This window comes from Myxocyprinus asiaticus, chromosome 17 (genome assembly GCF_019703515.2).
Source record: "Myxocyprinus asiaticus isolate MX2 ecotype Aquarium Trade chromosome 17, UBuf_Myxa_2, whole genome shotgun sequence".
In the NCBI taxonomy this organism is placed as follows: Eukaryota; Metazoa; Chordata; class Actinopteri; order Cypriniformes; family Catostomidae; genus Myxocyprinus; species Myxocyprinus asiaticus.
The window spans coordinates 27938590-27959034 of record NC_059360.1 but is presented as its reverse complement, the minus strand read 5'-3'; the positions used below and the strand labels follow the sequence as shown (position 1 = coordinate 27959034).

Below are 20445 nucleotides of genomic sequence, written 5' to 3'. Positions count from 1 at the left end.
GAGCTGAAATATTCTTCTAAAAATCTTTGAGTTCTGCAGAAAAAATAAAGTCTTACACATCTGGGATGGCATGAGGGTGAGTAAATAATGAGAGAATTTTCATTTTTGGGTGAACTATCCCTTTAACTTTCTAGTCTAGCTCAATGACTGCTGGCAAAAACAGTTAAACTTAAATATTACGTTACTGTATACACAGTGAGAATGAATTTTTTCCACATAATACAAGATTAAATCAGTAACTTTTAACAGAAATGCTTTATTAAACAGAATAAAAACCAGGTCGTTTTTCATTTTAAACACCACAATTGATCAAGTTAAGTGCTGTCTGTTAAACAGACGGTCTTTCAAAAATAACACATCCTGAGACGATAACCAATTTTCATAAAATACAAAAACTATAAATACAAGCTTATTCTGTACAATTTTAAAAACATAATGCTTTTTTAAAAGTGAATACACTAAAAAATTAATTCCAAACATTTCACTAAAGACTACAACCAAATGCACAACAAATGCCAAATCTTAGTACACACTTTAGCACACTCATGCATATACAAACACACATTTTCAAGTTTGTTAGGACAGGACAGTTGTCCGCATGTGGGACAGTTGCATGAAGCAAAACCCAAGTAAAAGTTTTGTACACCCTCACACAAGATATAGGTTATCCATAAGTTAATCAGACAAAGATCAAATCTGATTACAACTGCTCTTAAACCCAACCCATAGGCACCTTGACAAATGCTGAATCCGCCTTGGAAAACAATTTATATTCCAAAGCTTAAAGTTCTAGAATCCTAGGTCAGACAAATCTAGGTGTGATAAAAATCTAGAATTCTAAGGCCAAAGTTCCAGCACCCTGCAAGATCTTTGTCTTTTGGTTCAGTTTTTTTTTTTTTTTTAATCATTTGAGAAATGCTTCAAAAGCAGAACCATTTTCAGTGCATAACACAATTAATCTGGGTGTGGGAATGTAGTTTTAAAAATGAAGTTATTCAAGTTTTCCATATTGCCTCCCATACCAGACATGCTCTGCATTAAAGATGGGTGTTTTCAAACTGTGTAGTCTATAAATGTATTTATACAAACACCAGATATAAACAGTTACAATTCTGCTTGGTCTCTGCAGCTATAAAACCTACCATTAAGGTGGGGCAAGAATCCAGACTCCAAAAAAATAAAAATAAAATAAAAAATCTGGAAACAAAGTTCACTTTGTATTTCCAGCAGTTCATGGAGCAGTTCAGTGTTCAAACAGTATCAAAGGTTTCTGCCAGATTCCATTAAACATCCCTTAGCTACTCCAAGAGTGGAGCAGAGAACCCTGAGAACTTCATTACCATAATTTCACAAGGAAAAATCAATTCTAGTAATTGAACGGACCACAAAAAGAATAAATATATCCATTTGAATAAAACATTTGGAAATGTAAAATTTTGCTGCCAAATCATCCCCTGGGGTTTCTGCAACACAGACATAGGTGTCAGTGGTTAAAACCTTGTAGGCGTTATATAGTTTCTACATATTCAAACCTGGGAAAGGCCACTGCTACAAGATCAAGGTACTACCTCACTTTGGCTTAATAAACTAAAAATGGAGGTAGAATGAACAGACAAGCACCTATTTCTAAAAATCCAAGCACTGCTTTCAGTTTGAAAAGATGACGAGTAAATTTGAATCATTTTAAGAAACATAGCTTTTCAGATCTCTGCTTCACTTGAGTCTAGATTTGATGAGTCTGGTTATAATGCTAAGGTATAAACATTATGATGGTTCATACGTCTTCAACAAACACATTTTTAGAAGCACCTTTGCCTGATGGCAGCTAGAAATGGTCACACAGCCCTCTACTGACAATGTGTTGACAGTACTACCATTGTTAAAGCTCAAAAAAGCTTTAAAAATTACCTGAGTTCCATACATCCCATTTAATTTACTCACAATTGATAACACAGTATGTTCTGGCTCATACCTATACACAAGGCAATTACAAAGTTTTGGTTTATGGTCAATACTAAATAGAATCACAAAGACCAACAACATTGCCAATGGGCAAAAATACAAAATAAATTGTAATAATTAAAAATCACATGACAAATACTTGTTTTTGTCAAAAATATCTATAACTAAACTATCCAAAAGAAAAAATACCTTACTATTGTATGACTGACAGAAAAAACTTATGGCTTCATAATGCATCTGAATTACACGGATATCCACTAGAGGACGCCTGATCACTTTTTATATAAAGTATTTTCGAATCCTAATCACTTGAGTGATTAAAACGGCCAGAGTCTCCATTCCACGTCAGCCATCATCATGGTTATAACCAATTAAGCCAATTCATTAGTGCACTTTATACTACAACTTCATTCTATGTCATAATGTGAAGGTGTCTGTTGTAATGTGGATCAGGGTCTGAATTGAACTAACTGACACTATCAACTACTGTTTAGTCAACCCTGGCATTAATGCCTCATGTTTTGAGCAGATCTCCCAGATCATATGCGTCAAAGAAGTCAGATACACCTTCTCCATCATCCAGGCTCCAGAGGTAGTCATCATGAGTGAGATGAGGAGAGAAACTAACAAAGGGGCCGGAGGGGTCAGATGTGAAGGCCATTCCAGGCAGCTGGTCTTCTGTGATCTGTAGAAGGCTGGGAGGAAGACCCAGAATCCCTTCCACATCGAGCAGAGAGGTGCTACCACTGGTGCATGTCATCGACGGCTGGGGTTTTGGTAGCAAACCTGTGAAGAAGGACTAGATCATCAATGGAGTCTTTGATCAGTCTGTAATTTGGTTTGTTCCCAAATGGATTGTTTAGCTGAATTTGACTTAAAAAATGGAAAACATTATTTATATTAAAGTATATTTTTTACTAGTGCCCAGTTTTTTTTTGGGGGGGGGGGGGGCCTCTTAAATAGCATGAAATTGATCTTCCCTATTTTCTGCCTTTCACTGCTCAGGGTATTAGTCAAATGAAGGGCTCAGGATTGTGTGTGTTCTTATGGTGCCATCAACAAATGAGAAGTGTAATGATGTCATTACTAAATGTTTTCCCCCACAAATTTGACTGTAGGACATTTTATAATGGCTAACTGTATTAAATGGCCCAAATGACAGTGCTCAAAAACAACGATGCACATGACCACCTCTTTATGGACAAACTTTTACACACAATGTCACCATTGGGCTAAAATGATTAGGCAAACTTATTGACAATGTCGACAATAAAAAATAGTGGACAGCAAATTTAGCTGTTAAATAGTTGTTTGATCTGTTTATTGTAACATGAGATCATATGACACTCAAATGATGATGCGCAAGAGCAGCACTTCAGTTCGAGTGCATGAGAGGAAAGGAAGAAGACAGCTCACAGTCCAGACGCACTCCAAACTTTCAAAACAGCCTAAGGTGATGTAGAGCGCAACGTATGAGATAATTATATATTTAAAAAAATATAAGAAAATACAGAAGTAGTGTTGTTGTGAAATAAAGCGAAGCTGCCAATCTGCTGGAGCAAAACCTAAAAAGGAAACACCCAAGCGCTATATCTTTTCTGCATCCTTTATTAAAGTTCAAGTAATAAGGAAGTGGGTCATGAAAATACACACAAACTCTGAAACTAGCATTTCTCTGTGCGGTCAAAGCCGCTGCCATGAGTCGCATGAAGTGACCCAGTCTAAGGGTTAGAGATTGAAACTGCACCCGGCTAATGCGCACTCCTCGCGGAGATGCCCCCCCTCGTGCGCGCTGGCTCGCAACGTATTGAATTATAATATATGTGTTGCAGTGTGTATCTTACCATAAAGAAATTGGTGATACGCAACTCTATTAAGAAAAGAGAAAAGAGTTTTTGTGAGTTAAAGATGGATCAAAATTTAAGTGAACAAAAAGGTGAGAGAGGGTCTCTTAGCCCATTATTCACTGCAACAAAATAAGTTTTTGTGGCTATAAATATCTAAATCTCCTTTAAAACAAGACACATTTACTCGAGGCTACACTGCAGAAAATATTTAAAATTGCTTTCAAAGAATGTTGAATATAATCTTGAATATATGTGTATTTTGTCTTTAAAGGTGCGCTCAGTAACTTTTGTCTTTGTGTCATCTTGGACTTACACTGACACCTAGTGGCTTGGATGCAGCATCATTTAAAATCAATAGTTTTCAGTTTCAGATGCCATTGTAGAAATGTAGTATTCACAGTCAGCCATGATTACTTTAATCAATGAGTGAAAGTGTCAAATAACAGGACAGTTACTGAGATTAGTACTATTCGGCTGGTCATGCGATTCTAACATGGCAGCCCCTATGTGCGGACCCTCTCCATGTAGAATAAAACAGCTTTTATAAGGTTACTGATATGACTGGAGTCTTCATTTCAATGTGAATGGTCATGATTTCCTACATATATTGCAAAATTACAATTCATGTCTTTAGGAGTTAAACTTTTTAATGCACTGACAGAAAAATACACTTTATACAAATTTAGGGATGTCATAAAATATTGATATATCAATTATTGATCGGCAACTTATTTTATCAATATCTTTTTGAAGCATCGATATTTTAAAATTAGCCAACATTTAAATTAGAAGCCCAATTCGCATGCTTTCCAATTCACTCAGTTGGCCTCTGCTTAACAGTCTGGCGTAATAGTGTTGGGAGACCACAAGAGGGCGACGTATCTCACTCACACACACACAAACACAGGTCGAGCTGAAGCAGCGCAGGAGATGGCAATCCAAAGTTACGAAGGTTTTTGTACTTCTTCAATAATGAACAAAGTGACGTTGATGAGTTTGCAGGTTAGTGAAACTGGTGTAACTGCGCCATCTGAATGATTAGAAATGGCGACGTTTATTATGCAATTTCTCTGTATGTAGCATTGAATAGGTCTTTCATTCAAGCTGTCAAACCACAAAACAATATACTTGTAACTGAAAATACAATGTGTAGGCTATATGAAAGATACATGTTCACAATAGATCATCCAGTAATGGCTAGAATAAATAATCTTTGTCCTTTGATAATGATTTGGGTCTAATTTAATGGAAAACGGAGTTGCACTCTGAGGCACTTAAGAATGATGACGCTGAGCGTTGGTGGTGTGTGTGTACCTTTGTAGAAAATGAATAACTGTTTCTAATTTTAGAACGCGCCATATCGTCCGCCAGACGCGTCCGGTGTGCGACCACCTTTAATTTACCCTGCCACTCACACTTTATCAAAGTTGTCTTGAGAAATATGTCTGAAGAGACAAAGACTATTGTGCAATGAGCAGCACAATTTATATCTGAAAAAATCCCAATATATATCGATAATCATCGGGAAAATCTTCCGATTATCGATGCGTGAAAAAGGCATAGATCCCAAGCCTATACAAAATACACTTATATTCAAGATATATTCTCTGAAAGCAAGTCTAAATATCTTATATGTTGCTTCTCAGGTAAGGTAAATATGTCTAGTTAAGGATTTTGAGATATATTTAAATGGACAACAAAACTAAATACTCGATAACAATTATTTGCATTGAATTTTTTTTACTGTATGAAAATTAATACAAATCCTTAAGAATTTTTTCATGAAATTCAGTGAAGGCCATTAAGAGGTATTTTTAAAATATACTTTTGTTGTCTTTTTTTATTCTTAGTAAGCACATATTTTATACAACCTCTTAACTCGTGGCACAAGCTGAACTGTCGGTTAAGAGCTAATGATTAATTGTTGCAATAATCGCCCTGAATAGTCGAATATTTGTTCAAATAATCATTAGTTGCAGCCCTAGACACCATTAGCACTTACTTAAAATAAAATGAAAAAAAAAAAAAAAAACAGTTTTGTGACATTTAAAAGTTTACTTATGTTGGTGTTTCGCAAGACCATTTTAACACTTTTTTCTTTCTTAAAAAAAAAAAAAAAAAAAAAAAAAAAAAAAAGGTAAGCTCAGGGCAGTTGTCTCACCCTCTGCTGGCTGGGGTTTGGCAGGTGGGAAGAGAGAGGGTGTGATGGCGCTAGGGGTTTGTGGGTAATCTTTTCTGGGTGTGGCATTCTTGACAGGACTAACATCCTCCAAACATTCTTCAGGACACAAGAACACCTCAACTGGACCATTCTTGCTCTTCAGGTAAATCTGCAGCAACCCCTGATGATGAAAAGTGAACTGTGAAACAGACTTTCTTTGCATGCAGGAGTAACTGTATTTTGAACATTTGCTAAGTGAAAAATAATTATTGTAAATTCCTTAAAAAGAAATATATATATATATATATATATTTAAAAATAATAATAAAAAAATACTTTAGAACAGCAATTACTCATAATTTAGGAAGTATAAGCATGATCAAAATTAAAAAAAATATCTTATGTTCTTGAATTCAACAACTCATTTATTAAATCAATTATTTTAAAAATAAGGATAAAGCCAAAGACATAAAGGGACGAACCCTCATGGTTCACAGATGTGCCCTGACATTCAAGGCCTTTTTAAATCTTAAAGAATAATGCAGATTGCTATAAGTTAAATCACACAGGAAGATAATAATTTTAATCAAGATAATTAGGAAGATTTTATTCATTTTCAATATATGAAAATACTAGTACTGACCCCGGATGACTCTGGAACTTCCAGTTTGGTTTCAGACGGAGCTTTTACAGCAATCACGGTTTGATCCTTCAGGCTGGCTATAGAGCGAATGTCCTGATGGGTCACATATCCTAATGTGTGCTTGAGTTAAGGACAAACAGCTTTTAAAATTAAATTTCTTCACATTTATAGCATAAAATGTAGCATTTTATTTGATTGCACTATAAAGATTCTCACTTTAGGAGAATTGCAAAAATGCTGATAGTAGTTATAACTATGCTGCTTACATTTTGACAGCAGGGATGCTTGCAGTTTGAACAGCATGTCTGAGCATGCTCACAGGCGTTTTCTATTTAAATGACAAACCGCTCCTTCACATTTCTTCCCTGTACAAACACACACTGAAAGGATATCGTTTGTTGTCCTTGTTCTCTGTGAGTTCTCGTAGTCGTGACGAGCTGGACTGAATGAGGTTGTCCAGAGCTTTCTCTTGCCTGTCTAGCTCAGAAAGTTCTTTCCTCAGATTGCCAGCCATCTCTGCACCACTGGCTGACCCCTCAAACACACCACTTACCCTACAGCACAGAGAACACACAGGACAGACTGTTTGAAACATGCATAGACAAGCAAGAAACCAGGCTGAACAAGTAAAACTTAAAGCATCAACAAAGGCCTCAATATGGAAAATAAACATTTAATATGTTTTATTATGTAAAACAGAAGCACCACTCAGCACTCATTAAGAGGAAAACTAAATTAAGACCTATAAGAATTTGTATCAAAAAGGAAAAAGGGGGCCCATTATGAATGTCACTAAACAATCTTAAAGGAAAAGTTCACCTAAATACGATAATTCTCTCATTATTTACTCACCTTTATGCCATCTCAAACTTGTATGACTTACTTTCTTCTAAAGAACACAAAGATATTTTTTATGGATATATGATGTGAATATATCCATACAATGTAAGTCAGTGGGGTCCATCATTTTTAACCTCCAAAAAGGACATAAAGGCAGCATAAATGTAATCCATACAACTCTTCTGAAATGATTTGATCAGTTTTGGGTGAGAAACAGACAAAAATGTAAATCCTTTACTGTAATTCTTGACATCTGCAGTCTCCTCGGTGTGATCATTTGGCGCTCTGCGCATGTACACGCGCATGGCACATTTCAAGTGCTAGGAAGTGTAATCGAGCTTCAAATCATGCTTGTGCCAAGAAGACTGCAGATGTCAAGATTTGTAGTGAAAAAGAAGTTACATGGTGGTCTGTTCTCACCCAAAACCGATCATATTACTTCAGAAGACATGGATTAAACCACTTGAGTCGTATGGATTACTTTTATGCTGCCTTTACTGTATTTTCTTTTTTGAGCTAGAAAGTGATGGACTCATTGAATTGCATTGTATGAATATAAACAAATCATATCTCCATCCAAAAAAAAAAAAAAAAAAAAAAAAAAGGAATTATCATTTTTGAGTGAACTATTACTTTAAGGTTCATGGCATATAAGAGTATTTTGTCTTTGACAACAAAGTATGTATTGCTAACTAAACATTGAACCTAACACACTTACATCCACTGGATGTTGTTCTTAGATTTCTTGCGTATGAGCTGCACTCCCTCCAGAACGTTTGTGATGTCATATATACGTCTCTTCTGAACCTCCAGAACCTCCGTGGCCCAGTTCAGATCTAGAACCCCGTCAGACGATTCACTCAGTAAGCCAACAAATTTCTTAGTCAGCAGCCCAAGAGAAGTGTCGTAACGAGTACGCTCACCGGGAGACTTGGGAGCTACAGAAAGAGAGAGAGAGAGAGACAGAGAGAGATGTAAAAGGGCTATTTAGCTGCAGTTCTAATTAGGGGAGCAAGATGCTTGGACAGGTGTTTTTAAAAGGTGTGTTTGCTTCTCAAACCTTTAAAGTGAGGGGCCCTAAAACATTCAACGTATGGAAACTGTGGTCTTAAATAAACAAAGGTCCTTTATCTTACGCACTTATTTTAACTACATCAAGACAAACATTTCCAATGAAATGCAATCAGAATAGAGGCTTTGTTCTAGATCATTCTGCTTTACTCACTTTTGGGGCTTGGTACCCTCGCAGATGCCGAGTTTCCTTTCCCTTTTGGTGTGCAAAATTCTGGGAGATACAGTGGCTCTTCCAGATCTAGCCTCCTCTTGGCCTAAAACAAGAAAGAAAGAAAGAAAGAAAGAAAGAAAGAAAGAAAGAAAAAAAACAAGAGAGTGGTGAGGTTGTTTTAAAGTATAAAGATAAAAGTGCAAAGACATAACAATTCCTTTAAAATAACTTTGAAAAACCTGGTTATCAGCATTTGAAAATAATTACTGTAAAATGTTAAAAGATTGCAATAATCAGAAAATGATTATTGTGACCGGGTATGAGAAACATCTCTTTCTTTATGCCTTTAACTGTCTAGTAGATACAGAGGTTAATTCAGTTTTTCCACCAACTATTTCCATGAATGAAGCTACTGAGGTTTAGAATTGTGCCCACAATTTTCTAAATGTGGCATTGCATTTACTGTTACGGTTTAGATTATTTATATTGTGAAAGCTCTTCAGATAAGACAGATATGCTTGTATCCTCCTCAGAAAGAATTGAGAGTGTGTTGAAAAGCTTTGGCAGTGAGACACACTTGAATGTAAGTGTAATTTGCATTGTATGCCACTGATCAAGAACAATCCCTCCCTCCCCTTGAATTACACTCACTCAATGCTTCCTCGAATGCCGGCTGCCACTTTAAAACCAACTCTATACAAAAAAAAACAAAAAAAAAAACAGGAAGTTCGTGCCTCTCTTTCTTTATCTTGAGTGGAGGGAGGCATTCAAACATTTCACACTGACACCACAGATGTTTCATTCATGGATCACTGGCTTATACTGTTCATCCAATCATAAGAGTTACAAATGTACACACATATACACCTTCACTATAAGCAACTGGTAAGTTAAGGATGAGCTTTTGAGAAGCATGACAAAGAACACACATGTTAAGACTAATACACAAGCCAGAAACTGACAACCAGATTTTATAATTCACAGGTGAGTTTGATGGGTTTCAGAGAATCTTACAGCTTTACATGACTATTTGTATTCCGCATTGCTCTTTTTTTCCGTTAAAACTTTTAAAGTCCCAGTGAAGTGCCTTGACAAGCAGAATTTGATTTTGTGCTTTGAAACAGGAAGTGGGGGCGGGACATGCTGGACAACTCGTCCCTTTTGTAAAATGGCCAATAGGCTTTAGTTTACAGCACACACACACATGGCCCCTTTCACCATGCTGCTTATGTCAGAGCTGCTTACTGGGGAAACTTGAGAAGTGATCTCAATAACGACCAGCTTTTCCAAAGACTTAAGAACCGAACGTTGATCTAATCGACAACATTAATCTATAACCAGCCCACAAATGCACACAGTACATTGCGGTATTGCTTACAACGAGGCTGGAGTCATTGTGCAAGTCCAATGCAGATGAATGAGAAACAAGCGAGTTAAAGATAATATAGCTATGTTTTGAATCAAAATACACCAAACATAAAGAATAAAGAGCACTTAATCGAGCTGTACATCCCAAGAAACCTCCGGCTGCACAAAAAATATAAAGAAACTCCAGCAACTTTCCTCATGTTTAGCTCCCGAGTTGGTACGAACCTTTCAGAAGTGATCATCCTTATGCCCTATTCCATTCGAGGACAAATAACACTGTTTAACAAATGTTATTTTTTTTCCTTGGTAGTAAGTGTTATTTCCTAATTGCTTATGTCTCAAAAGTATAGAAAATGGCTATTATTCCCCACAAACTTTGCTTTTGTGACCAGGACAGTGATATTTTGAAATTTACCTATTTCCAATGAGAAAACAGGTGAATTTGTGTCTTTTCGTTCACATAAAGTCAGAAAAAAACAACATATGAATCCAAATTAACGTATTTGTACTAACATAATATTCAAAGCCGTGCTGGTCCATAATGGTAACAAGTACCCGTCTCTTCCCCTGGCTCACTCGGTGCACCTCAAAGAGGATTACAACAGCATCAAGACCTTGCTGGACGCCTTGAAGTATGATGAGTATGTCTGTGAGGTCATAGGAGACTTCAAAATGGTGGCATTCCTGATGGGTCTCCAAGGCGGTTTTACCAAGGCGGTTTTACCAAGTTTCCCTGATATCTTTGCCTTTGTGACAGCAGGGACACCAGGGCGCACTACCACAGGCGGGACTGGCCATAGCGGACCGAGTTCTCTGTGGGGAGGAACAACGTCAAGTGGGAGCCACTGGTGGACCCCCGGAAGGTGCTAATGCCACCACTGCAAATCAAATTGGGCCTCACGAAACAATTTGTCAGAGCTCTAGATAAGGAGTCGGCAGCCTTCAAGTACCTTCAAGACTTCCCTAAGGTGTCTGAGGCAAAGGTCAAAGCAGATGTCTTCATCGGACCACAAATAAAGAAGGATTTTGGAATCATATGTTTTTTTTTTCTGACTTTATGTGAACGAAAAGACACAAATTCGCCCGTTTTCTCATTAGAAATAGGTAAATTTCAAAATAGTCACAAAAGCAAAGTTTGTGGGGAATAACAGCCATTTTCTATACTTTTGAGGCATTAGCAATTAGGAAATAATACTTACTACCCAGGAACAAAAATTGTGTTACATAGTGTAACCTTTCACTGTGAGAGCTTCAGATGACTGAAAGGTGATAACGGTCAGTCAGAACTCACTTTTACAGAACCGTCAGCATGGACTGTGCTCCCTTCGAAGTGCCCTGTGTAGGCATGATATACAGACAGACATGCTGAACAGTTGTAGGGAGAGGGTGCGTTCTCATTCTAGAAAGCATTTGATTGGACAAGGTTTCTCAACCTCAATGTGACGTCATGGATTTTCCTGAGACTTTTTAGACGCAAGCGAGATGCTTATATGTTCTGAAAAAAAAAATGTTGTCAACGTTTTGAAGTTCACTATCATATAGATGACCTTAAAGCTAACAGATATGGACTAAAAGCAGTTAAACTTTCATTTTGATTTCACAGGGTCTTTAAGGATGGCATGGCCTGAACAATTAAACATTTCTCAAATATTTTACATTCCACCCCAGGCAGATGTGCTGGTTTAAGCAGTCCAACTCTACAAAGAACTGGTTTACAAAGCCAACTGAAATGGAAATTTGCACCCACACGCCTGTTTTATCTCCAACATTGTTCAGTCCACGCATACATTAGACACAAACCAATCCAGTAGTTAAGATGTTATTTGTTATAATCTGCATCTTGCTAAGAACAGTTCCTTTAGAATTTAAAGGATAAAGTTTAGATCCTAAAGGCTTATAAACTCCTGAACAATCTCCAGACAGAGGAGCAAAAACCATGTATGCAATGCATGGGGCACCAGCGGCTCACTAATGGTGGTGCAATCGGCCCCCTCAACCCCTCCGACATCAACACCCCCCCTCCCCCCGTTCGGAAATGTGTAGTGACGCATTTTAATACAAGACGTTACTCTAGAAAGTAGTGTCTGTTGTAAACCTATATACTGTATATATTTCCAGCAGTAAAGATATTTGATATACAGTAGCCCAATTCATCCCCATTAGAGAAATGCAGGCAGATCTAATGAGTGTAAATGAACAGAACAGGCAACAATGTGTCAGTAACAACTGTTGTTCACAAATCAGTTCCCTCCGTAATGGCATTGCAGGCATTTTAACGCATATTTACGCATTAGCTTTAAAACTGGTCACAGAAGCTAGTAACTTTGTTTTGAATATTTTACCTTATAATGTAACCTTCTTAAAAATGGTATAGAAGGTGGTACCTCTGTAACAGACATTGAGCAGCCTACTCATCTGTGTGTGTTTGTGTGTGTCTTCAAAAAAGCTTGCATTGTCCTAAACTAAACATCTACACCTGTTACTGACATCTGGAGCTACGAGCAGGTGGTTGGGACAGAGGAGGAGCTACATTTTTCCTTTCCTCATTTTCTTCTGCCCCTTTTTGAGTTTTTTCTAATAACAGTTTTGACCTTATTTGTCTTACACACAATGTATATAAGGCAAGGCAATAAAGGGAAAGTTGCTGAAAATTCTCATCATTTACTCAACCTCATGCTATTCCAAACCTCTATGACCTTCTTTCGTTTATAGAACACAACAGAAGATGTTCAGCAGAAAGTTAGTCTCAGTCACCATTCAATTTCATTGCATAATTTTCAATACAATGAAAGTGAATGGTCACTGAGGCTGTCAGTCCCTAACTTTCTGCCTAACATCTCCTTTTGTGCTCCATGGAAAAAAACGAGCGTAAATATTCATTTGCATTTCTTTCACAAAATGTAAATTTTTAGGTGAACTATCCCTTTAATTGTGCCAAACACATGCCAACTGCATACAGATGCACATATCTTCATCCAATGATGAGAAAGTGTGTAGCTCTATGTTAATGACAAGCAGTAATTGTTTCAGACTCTAGAATACACCGTTTTAGAACATCTCTAGTTGTTACCTATCACCTCTTGGAGTTTAAGGTAGAGGCTTGAGGCTAAGACCTCTATGGAGTGTCTTATGGAGCTGCATATCCTCATCAAATTTGTGTTAGCATCAGCTGTTGCTATGTTTTAGCAAAGCAGACACCCACCCACCTGGGGGTATATGTGTGTTGGGGGAGGGGGAAGCATTTGTGTGGTTCGGTTTCTCAGAACAGCATCTCTTATGTGTAAGACCTTGTGGTTGATTCTGCCTATTTCCTGTGTCAGTGGGAAATGAGAAGTGAAAAATGCTGGCTAAGAGCGCATGGAGTGGAAGCTGAATCATTCACTTCTAAGCACTGATATGAGAGCAGCTTTACCTTCTAAAATCCTTACTTTGACCACTATTAAGATTGTTAGTTTGCTTTCTGATCAGCAGCTCTATATAAAAACTGGTCAAGCCACTCAAGGCCCAGAAGTTTCTTAAAGATATGCAAATCTATTGTGTACGCTATTATCATAAACCACAGCAGTGGCTGTCCAGGTTAGCACAAATGCCCACATTTAGGTGAAAGTTATGAGATTATGTTTGCATTGCAGTGTCTAGGTACAAGAGAAAATGCATCTCTGTTTTATTGGTAGAATCTTTTGGATGTCCTTTGAAAGTCTAATCTTTAAACCACGTGCATTCCTAATAAAAAATGTGTCTCAGCTGACCATTTAGCCAAATGCATTCAAGATCAGTAAATCACATTCAATGAATTACTGCACCATTTGTCTTCTCGCATTTTAGAAAAGACTCTGCACTGAGGATGCACAATGGTACCATGATACAATGCCCTTGGTGGGCAGTAACAATCAATTTCAGCATTTACACAATATTGTATGTGGAAAATGTTGTCTCCCCTAACATTAAGAATGTACAACCTATTGCACAAACTGTACATCTATCACTCACAGCCTCATTTTAAATTTGTATCTAATGAAATATATATAAAATACAACTAGATAGGTAAAGTTTGTCAGTACACACTTTGATGATGGCCTGACAATGCCTGAGGTGTTTTTTAACAACCATATCCTGCCTGAAGAAAACAGGTTTCTGTACGCCTACACAGATACAGATGAGAATAATGACTTGCAAACTCACTGTAAAACACATGCACACTCTCTCTTCGCAAAGAGTAAAGTGAGAAAGGTCATTCTGCTTCAGAATGATGACATAGTCCGAGGTGTCAAAGTGAAAGAGAGACACAGGCAGAGAGGAGAAAGGGGTGAGTCCAGATAAAAAGGGAGAACAGGGAGGAAACTTTTGTAATGCAAAACTTTGGCAGATGGGGCCAAGCAGAGTGATCTGAATTACACAGAACTAAACAGCTAGGGCTGTTTTACCCTAACACCCTTCACCCACCTTGGTGCAACACCTGGTTACTGGAGGCCCCGCAGGGAGGAGATAGGTTTATTAAGAGAATGACATGAAGTAAACTGACCTGGGGGACACTTGGACAGGGGGAGGGGAGGGTAGTCACCAGGGTCTCCAGAAACAAAGCCAGTTCACGTGTACTTCGTTGTAGTGATCACAAACCAGTGGCTAATCATTAGATCTCAGACATGTGAGATTTGGAGTGAACCAAAGATCTAGTGATCTCTCTGACCTTCTCAAGCCTCAAAGTTTAGCTGCATAATTTAGCTGTCTAGAGATTCTCTTTATTTCCCTTCATTGAAGTTTGCAGAAACCACATTTTATTGACAAAAATTACTGCTGCATTCTGTATTGTTGTGCATTTGCTAAATAAACTTGGACTTGACTTAAAAGGAATGTTCCAGGTTCAATACAAGTTATGCTCAATCCACAGCATTTGTGGCATAATACTGATAACCACAAAAATACATTTTGACTCGTCCCTTCTTTTCTTTAAAAAAAGCAAAAATCTTGGTTCCAGTGAGGCACTTACAATGGAAGTGAATGGGGGCCAATTTTTTTTTAACATTAAAATACTCACTGTTTCAAAAGTATAGCCACAACACAAAGGATATGCATGTAAAAATGATTTTAGTGTGATAAAATCGCTTACTAACCTTTTCTGAGTAAAGTTATGGCCAATTTTACAACTTAGTTACCATGACGATGTAATATCAACACACCCTAAAACCCTAACAGGACTGTAAAAATGACAATTTAAACAACTTTACAGCTCAAATAACATGAGTTTTAACAGAAGGCTTCACAGTTCTGTGTTTAAACCCTCCAAAGATTGGCCCCATTCACTTGCATTGTAAGTGCCTCACTGAAATTTAGATTTTTTTTTTTAATGAAAAGGAGGAACGAGTCGAAACAAATTTTTGTGGAAATCAACATTATGCCACAAATGCTGTCAATTGAGCTAAACTTGTATTGAACCCGGAGCATTCCTTTAACCCTTAAATGCATGGTAATTTTCCCAAACACTCATATAACATAACATATTCGGCACTAATATCTATCAAATATGGATGTACAAAATGCGCAGATAGTGTAAAATTGTAAAAATATTTTCAAGACAATTAGAAAACAAAACAATAAAATATATTTAAAGAGATAATGCAACAAATCAGGACAAATCTAGAACAGGCTTAATTATATTCACACTGAAATTTCATGAGATGCAAATGGCTGTCAAACACATATTGAGCTACACATAACACATTATCTACACGTGTAATGTATGTGTAACTTATGTGTAGCTTATGTGTATTTTCTCAGCACTTGTTGAGTCTGAACAGATGCACAACTTACATTATTTCAGTAGTACTCCCAAATGACAATAGTCATCTCATACTTTTCATGTGTTGTACTTGCTATAGGTTTACTTTGATGTTTCTTCATCAAATAGCAATGTCAAATGTAAATCAAGTCAATCACTGAAACATCATTGCCACCTTGAGTAAGATATAACATGTACATTACTATATGTATGTGTATATGCATATAAATTACTGAATTCACCATAGTTGATAGTTCATTGTTGCACATTAAGGAGAATGTTAGCATTCACTTTCATTGTATTTTCAGACAGAAGATTTACTAAAAGATTTAAAATGTTGCCTAATATCTCCTTATGTGTTCCACAGAAAAAGGCAAGCCATAAAGTTTTGGAACAACATGAGGGTGAGTATGACAGGTTGTTTATTTCGGGGTGAACTGTCCTTTTAAAGGGATAGTTCACCCAAAAATTAAACTTCTCTCATCATTTACATGCCATCAAAGATGTGCATGACTTTTTTCTTCTGCAGGACACAATCGAAGATTTTTTAGAAGAATATCTCAGCTCTGTAGGTCCATACAATTCAAGGGAATGGTGATCAGGCTCTAAAAAGCAGATAAGATCAGCATAAAAGTAATCCTTAAGACTCCAGTGGTTTCATCGATGTCTTCTGAAGCGATCATGTTGGTTTTGGATGAGAACAGACCAAAATGTAACTCCTTTTTCACTGTACATCTTGAAGGCAGTCTCCTCACTGATCATGATTTCAAGCTCGATTACACTTCCTGGTGCTTAACACATGCACAGAGCACTAGATGGTGCTACAGGAAGTGTAATCAAGCTTGTTCGCAGAGTAAACTGCTGTTAAGATGTACAGTTAAAAAGGAGTTAAATGTTGGTCCGTTCTCACCCAAAACCAACTGGATCACTTCAAAAGACATTGATTAAACCACTGGAGACAGATGGATTACGTTTATGCTGACCTTATTTGCTTTTTGGTTTGTTTGTTTGTTTCTTTAATTTTTTACGCCATCCCAGCTTCTATGGCTATATTCATGGTGGGAGCCAGGTTTAGTTATTTAAAAATAAAGTTAAATTAGGTATTTAAGATTAATTTTTCCTAAAAACCTTCAAACTAAATTTGGATTCACTTGATTAAAAACCTTTTCAAAAGTATCAACTGAATAATACAGGTTCCTCAGATGTGTAGAGGTATGAAAGTCCAGTAAAATATGTTTAATGGATAGTGGGTTCTGACAAGATGAGCACTTTGGTGAATTTTCTCCTGATAGTAAAAGTTGGTGTGTGAGTCTTGTATGTCCTATCCTGCATCGTGTGTAAATGACTTGATTCCAGCGATTATTAAAAGGGAACACATATCTTGTTCCAACAACAAGATTTATTTCCCGTAATTTGTTGTTTAAACATTGATCCCACTCTGACTGCCTTTTGTTTTTGATATATACATTCAGAGTTGGTTTCAGATCTGTGGAAGGTATAGGGCATTTTACTGGTTCAGTACATAGTGCTTCTCTGGCAGCTCTGTCTGCTTGTTCATTATTTGCTTTTTGGAGCTTAAAAGGTCTGATCACCATTCACTTACATTGTATGGACCTACAGGGCTGAGATGTTCTTCTAAAAATCTGCATTTGTGTTCTGCAGAAGCCAGAAAGTCATACACATCTTAGATGGCATGAAGGTGAGTAAATAATGAGAGAATTTAGATTTTTGGGTGAACTAACCCTTTAACATGACGTATGATAAGAAAATATTATCTGAGAAAGTTTACAAAGGCATGAAAAATCCTGAACTACCTCTGTCTTTATTGATAAAGAAGGTTAAACTAATAAATCAAAAGATCGGCTTTACTACAACACATGATTCGTGCATAAACATAAGAGATCATTGACTACCTACATATGAATACACGTTACTGATCCTGAACTAGTATACATTCCCTATAACTATTAGCTAAAGGCTTTAATTGACTTAGACTTAATTGTACTTTAACAAGGCAAGTCATTTGTGAAAAACTTGCTTTAGGGGAACTATGGGTTTCTGCAAAATTTTTAAAATTAGTTTGTAAGTTCATAAATTCAAGTTATCGGAGCAGAGGTTCAAAGGTCTGAAAGCAGAAACGTGAGCTTCAGGTGTGGCTGTCCTGTCAAACTGAAAGTGGAAAAAGTGTCATTCAAGGATGGAAGAAACAGAAAAAAAACTCTTCAGAGTAGAGAATTTGACTGTTCATGTAATGTAGAGATTCACTAGATACACAGCTAGCATTTAAGCATTTTGCATTTTAAGAATACAGCCTACATGGGGGGGGGGGGGTAAGGAATTTTGGAATCATTGAAAAAATTAAGAACAAGACTAGTATTCAGTCCTAATCGAGCGAGAAACCATTTTGAGTTGATCAGGTGTCATATACAACTCAGAGAAGCTTCTTGAGATAGGCTTTTGTTGTAAGCTGTCACAGTTTATGCATGTGCATCAATTCCTCCATGCAGACGCCCGGTCTGTTATCAGCCCTGCCACATATTCTGCAGTGTAAGCCTGTAATCATTTCTTTTGTTTATCAGCTGGAAGCAGTAGCCGGTACACAGTAAAGTTTTCTTTAAATGTTCACTTGAACAGTTCCTGGAGCGTATAGTGTGACCTTGACCTTTTCAACAGGTTGAGCTTGTGAGACAGGTGCACAATGAAGAAAGGGACATCATAATGACGCCTACAGCTGCATCATCTAAAAGCTGCAGAATCAGAAGTTGTGTTTAGGAGTTTAAACACAAAAACTGGAATATGTAGCTTGATATTCATTGTAATGTGGCTGGATTTAAATGGCTGTTTTTTAAGGAGGCAAAAATCATTCATGTTTAACAAAATGTAGAGGGGCACATGGGTGAGTATTGGCCCAAATATTCGAATACTTTATGTTTTGATAAATCTGAAGGATTCTTTTCTCCTGTCAAATGTGAGAAGCATTGCTTGGCACACCCTTCCCCCCCTTTACAATTAGGGCTGGCCCATATAAATATATTGTATGGGCCAGAAGCTGTAAAGCACCCTTCCCCCATCAACCAGCCTCTATCACATCCCCCGCTGAAATAACCCTCTTACCTAAAGGTCCTGTCTGTCCAACTGACGGAAATATACATGCAGTGCTGTGGTCATGCTCTCCAATTACTGGCTTATTTTATTCATTCATGAGGAACTATTTATAAAGAGTACAACAAAGATGGCACCAATAAAAACCTCCTGGTGGGGCCACAAACTGGAAGCTTTCACATTCAACGATGGACTGTAGCTGTGTGTTAGTAAATTACATATTATTGCATTACTACAACATGAAATAGCAGATTCATGACGTTGCAGTAAGAGCTTGTTTAGTGATGGTGGAAAGACGCTTACCGGCAGCCGGCCGGAGGAGGTCCGCACAGGCTTAGCTTCGGGCCCGTGGGGGGTCGCGTACAGGCAGTTGGGTCTCTGCTCCGCAGCTGTCGTGTTGCCGATTTGAGTGAAGTATCCAGCCGGTACCGAATTCATCGGCGGGCTCGAAAGTCCAGTGTTGAAAAAATCTGTCCTCACCCCGGAGAACATTGTTTTGTGAGGGCACGAGAGTCCAGAGACTGCGCCTCTTCCTGAAGCAGGAGAAATCCCTCTGGGTATCCGCTTCATTTTGCACGCGAAATGAACGAAACCCCCCGCGAATGTGATGCAGCTCGAGCAAAAGAAACTCGCAATAGCTCAAAGCTCGACTATGGTTCAATGCGGAACGAAGCAAACGTCACAATAAACGGAATTGGAAACCCTGCAAATGCAACAGACAACGTGCACTTTAGTAAAATAAATAATGTGTCAAATATTGAAGATTAACAATGCGTTCAAAATTACAAAAATACAAAACTATTACTGCTTTGGGACCAATTCTCTCTCCCAGGGCTCTTTGTTGTAGTTGCGCGAGAGAGGCCAAGCTTTAATAAACGTAAAATAACTTCGATTACACGTCTGTTAAAATATCCTGCTTGCTTACGCTTTATAAATCTACGTTTTAAAGCAAATAAAGCTTGAAAATAACGTTCTTCTTGTTGTTCTTGCGCAAAGCCGGTGATGGTGAGAAATGTTCTGTCGGTCTGTAATCCCTCTCCGGCAGAAGACCTTTGTTTTGACATCAGCTCAACAGAGGAGTGCTATTTTAGCGCCAAATTACGTCGCGCGAAATTTGGATCTCCCGCGGTTCGAAGCGCTCTGTGATTGGCTGACAGCTCGTTCGATTCGGAATATATTTACATTTAACAGTTGGTGCCTTGCGTTCTACCTCTTAAAGAGACAGCGCGGGTTTATTTGATCCCTTTTGAGAACAAGGGCGATGTATGTTCTTCAGACATTACAATAACAGCGTTATCAAACATCGCCTAGTCATGTTTAGATTTAGTCAAGATATATTTCCTAACATTAAAAATACGTCTGAACTAAATGAACTCTTATCAGTTAATCACATAAAATACACATTGGTTCAATGACTAAATGCCCATGAGAGCTACGTTGTTTTCTGTGAAAACATATATATATATATATATATATATATATATATATATATATATATATATATATATATATATATATATA

General features: G+C 37.5%; 1 protein-coding gene across 2 annotated transcripts; it reads right to left on the bottom strand.

Annotated features, from left to right (window-relative positions):
- Nucleotides 1-236: 236 nt before the first annotated feature.
- On the bottom strand, nucleotides 237-19966 carry LOC127455103 (transcription factor E2F2-like). 2 transcript variants are annotated; one of them, XM_051722695.1, is made up of 8 exons: nucleotides 19730-19966; nucleotides 19228-19627; nucleotides 8679-8781; nucleotides 8172-8391; nucleotides 7006-7167; nucleotides 6614-6728; nucleotides 5971-6151; nucleotides 237-2748 (listed from the first exon to the last, which is right to left on the bottom strand). In XM_051722695.1, the coding sequence occupies exons 2-8, from the start codon at nucleotides 19492-19494 to the stop codon at nucleotides 2477-2479; spliced, it is 1320 nt and encodes a 439-aa protein (XP_051578655.1). In that variant the 5' UTR covers nucleotides 19495-19627; nucleotides 19730-19966; the 3' UTR covers nucleotides 237-2476. The 2 variants fall into 2 exon arrangements, with proteins under 2 accessions (XP_051578655.1, XP_051578656.1); XM_051722696.1 differs by lacking the exon at nucleotides 237-2748 and adding an exon at nucleotides 2920-3832 and having other exon boundaries at nucleotides 19228-19966.
- Nucleotides 19967-20445: the final 479 nt, after the last annotated feature.

Excerpts from the sequence above, each read along its gene's own strand:
- LOC127455103 (XM_051722695.1), bottom strand. The coding sequence starts at position 19,494 with ATGAAGCGGATACCCAGAGGGATTTCTCCTGCTTCAGGAAGAGGCGCA. Across the intron at positions 8,392-8,678 it reads GAGGGTACCAAGCCCCAAAA|CTCCCAAGTCTCCCGGTGAG; the intron begins GTGAGTAAAGCA and ends CTCTTTCTGTAG. Across the intron at positions 6,729-7,005 it reads GAGAACAAGGACAACAAACG|ATTAGGATATGTGACCCATC; the intron begins ATATCCTTTCAG and ends ACTCAAGCACAC.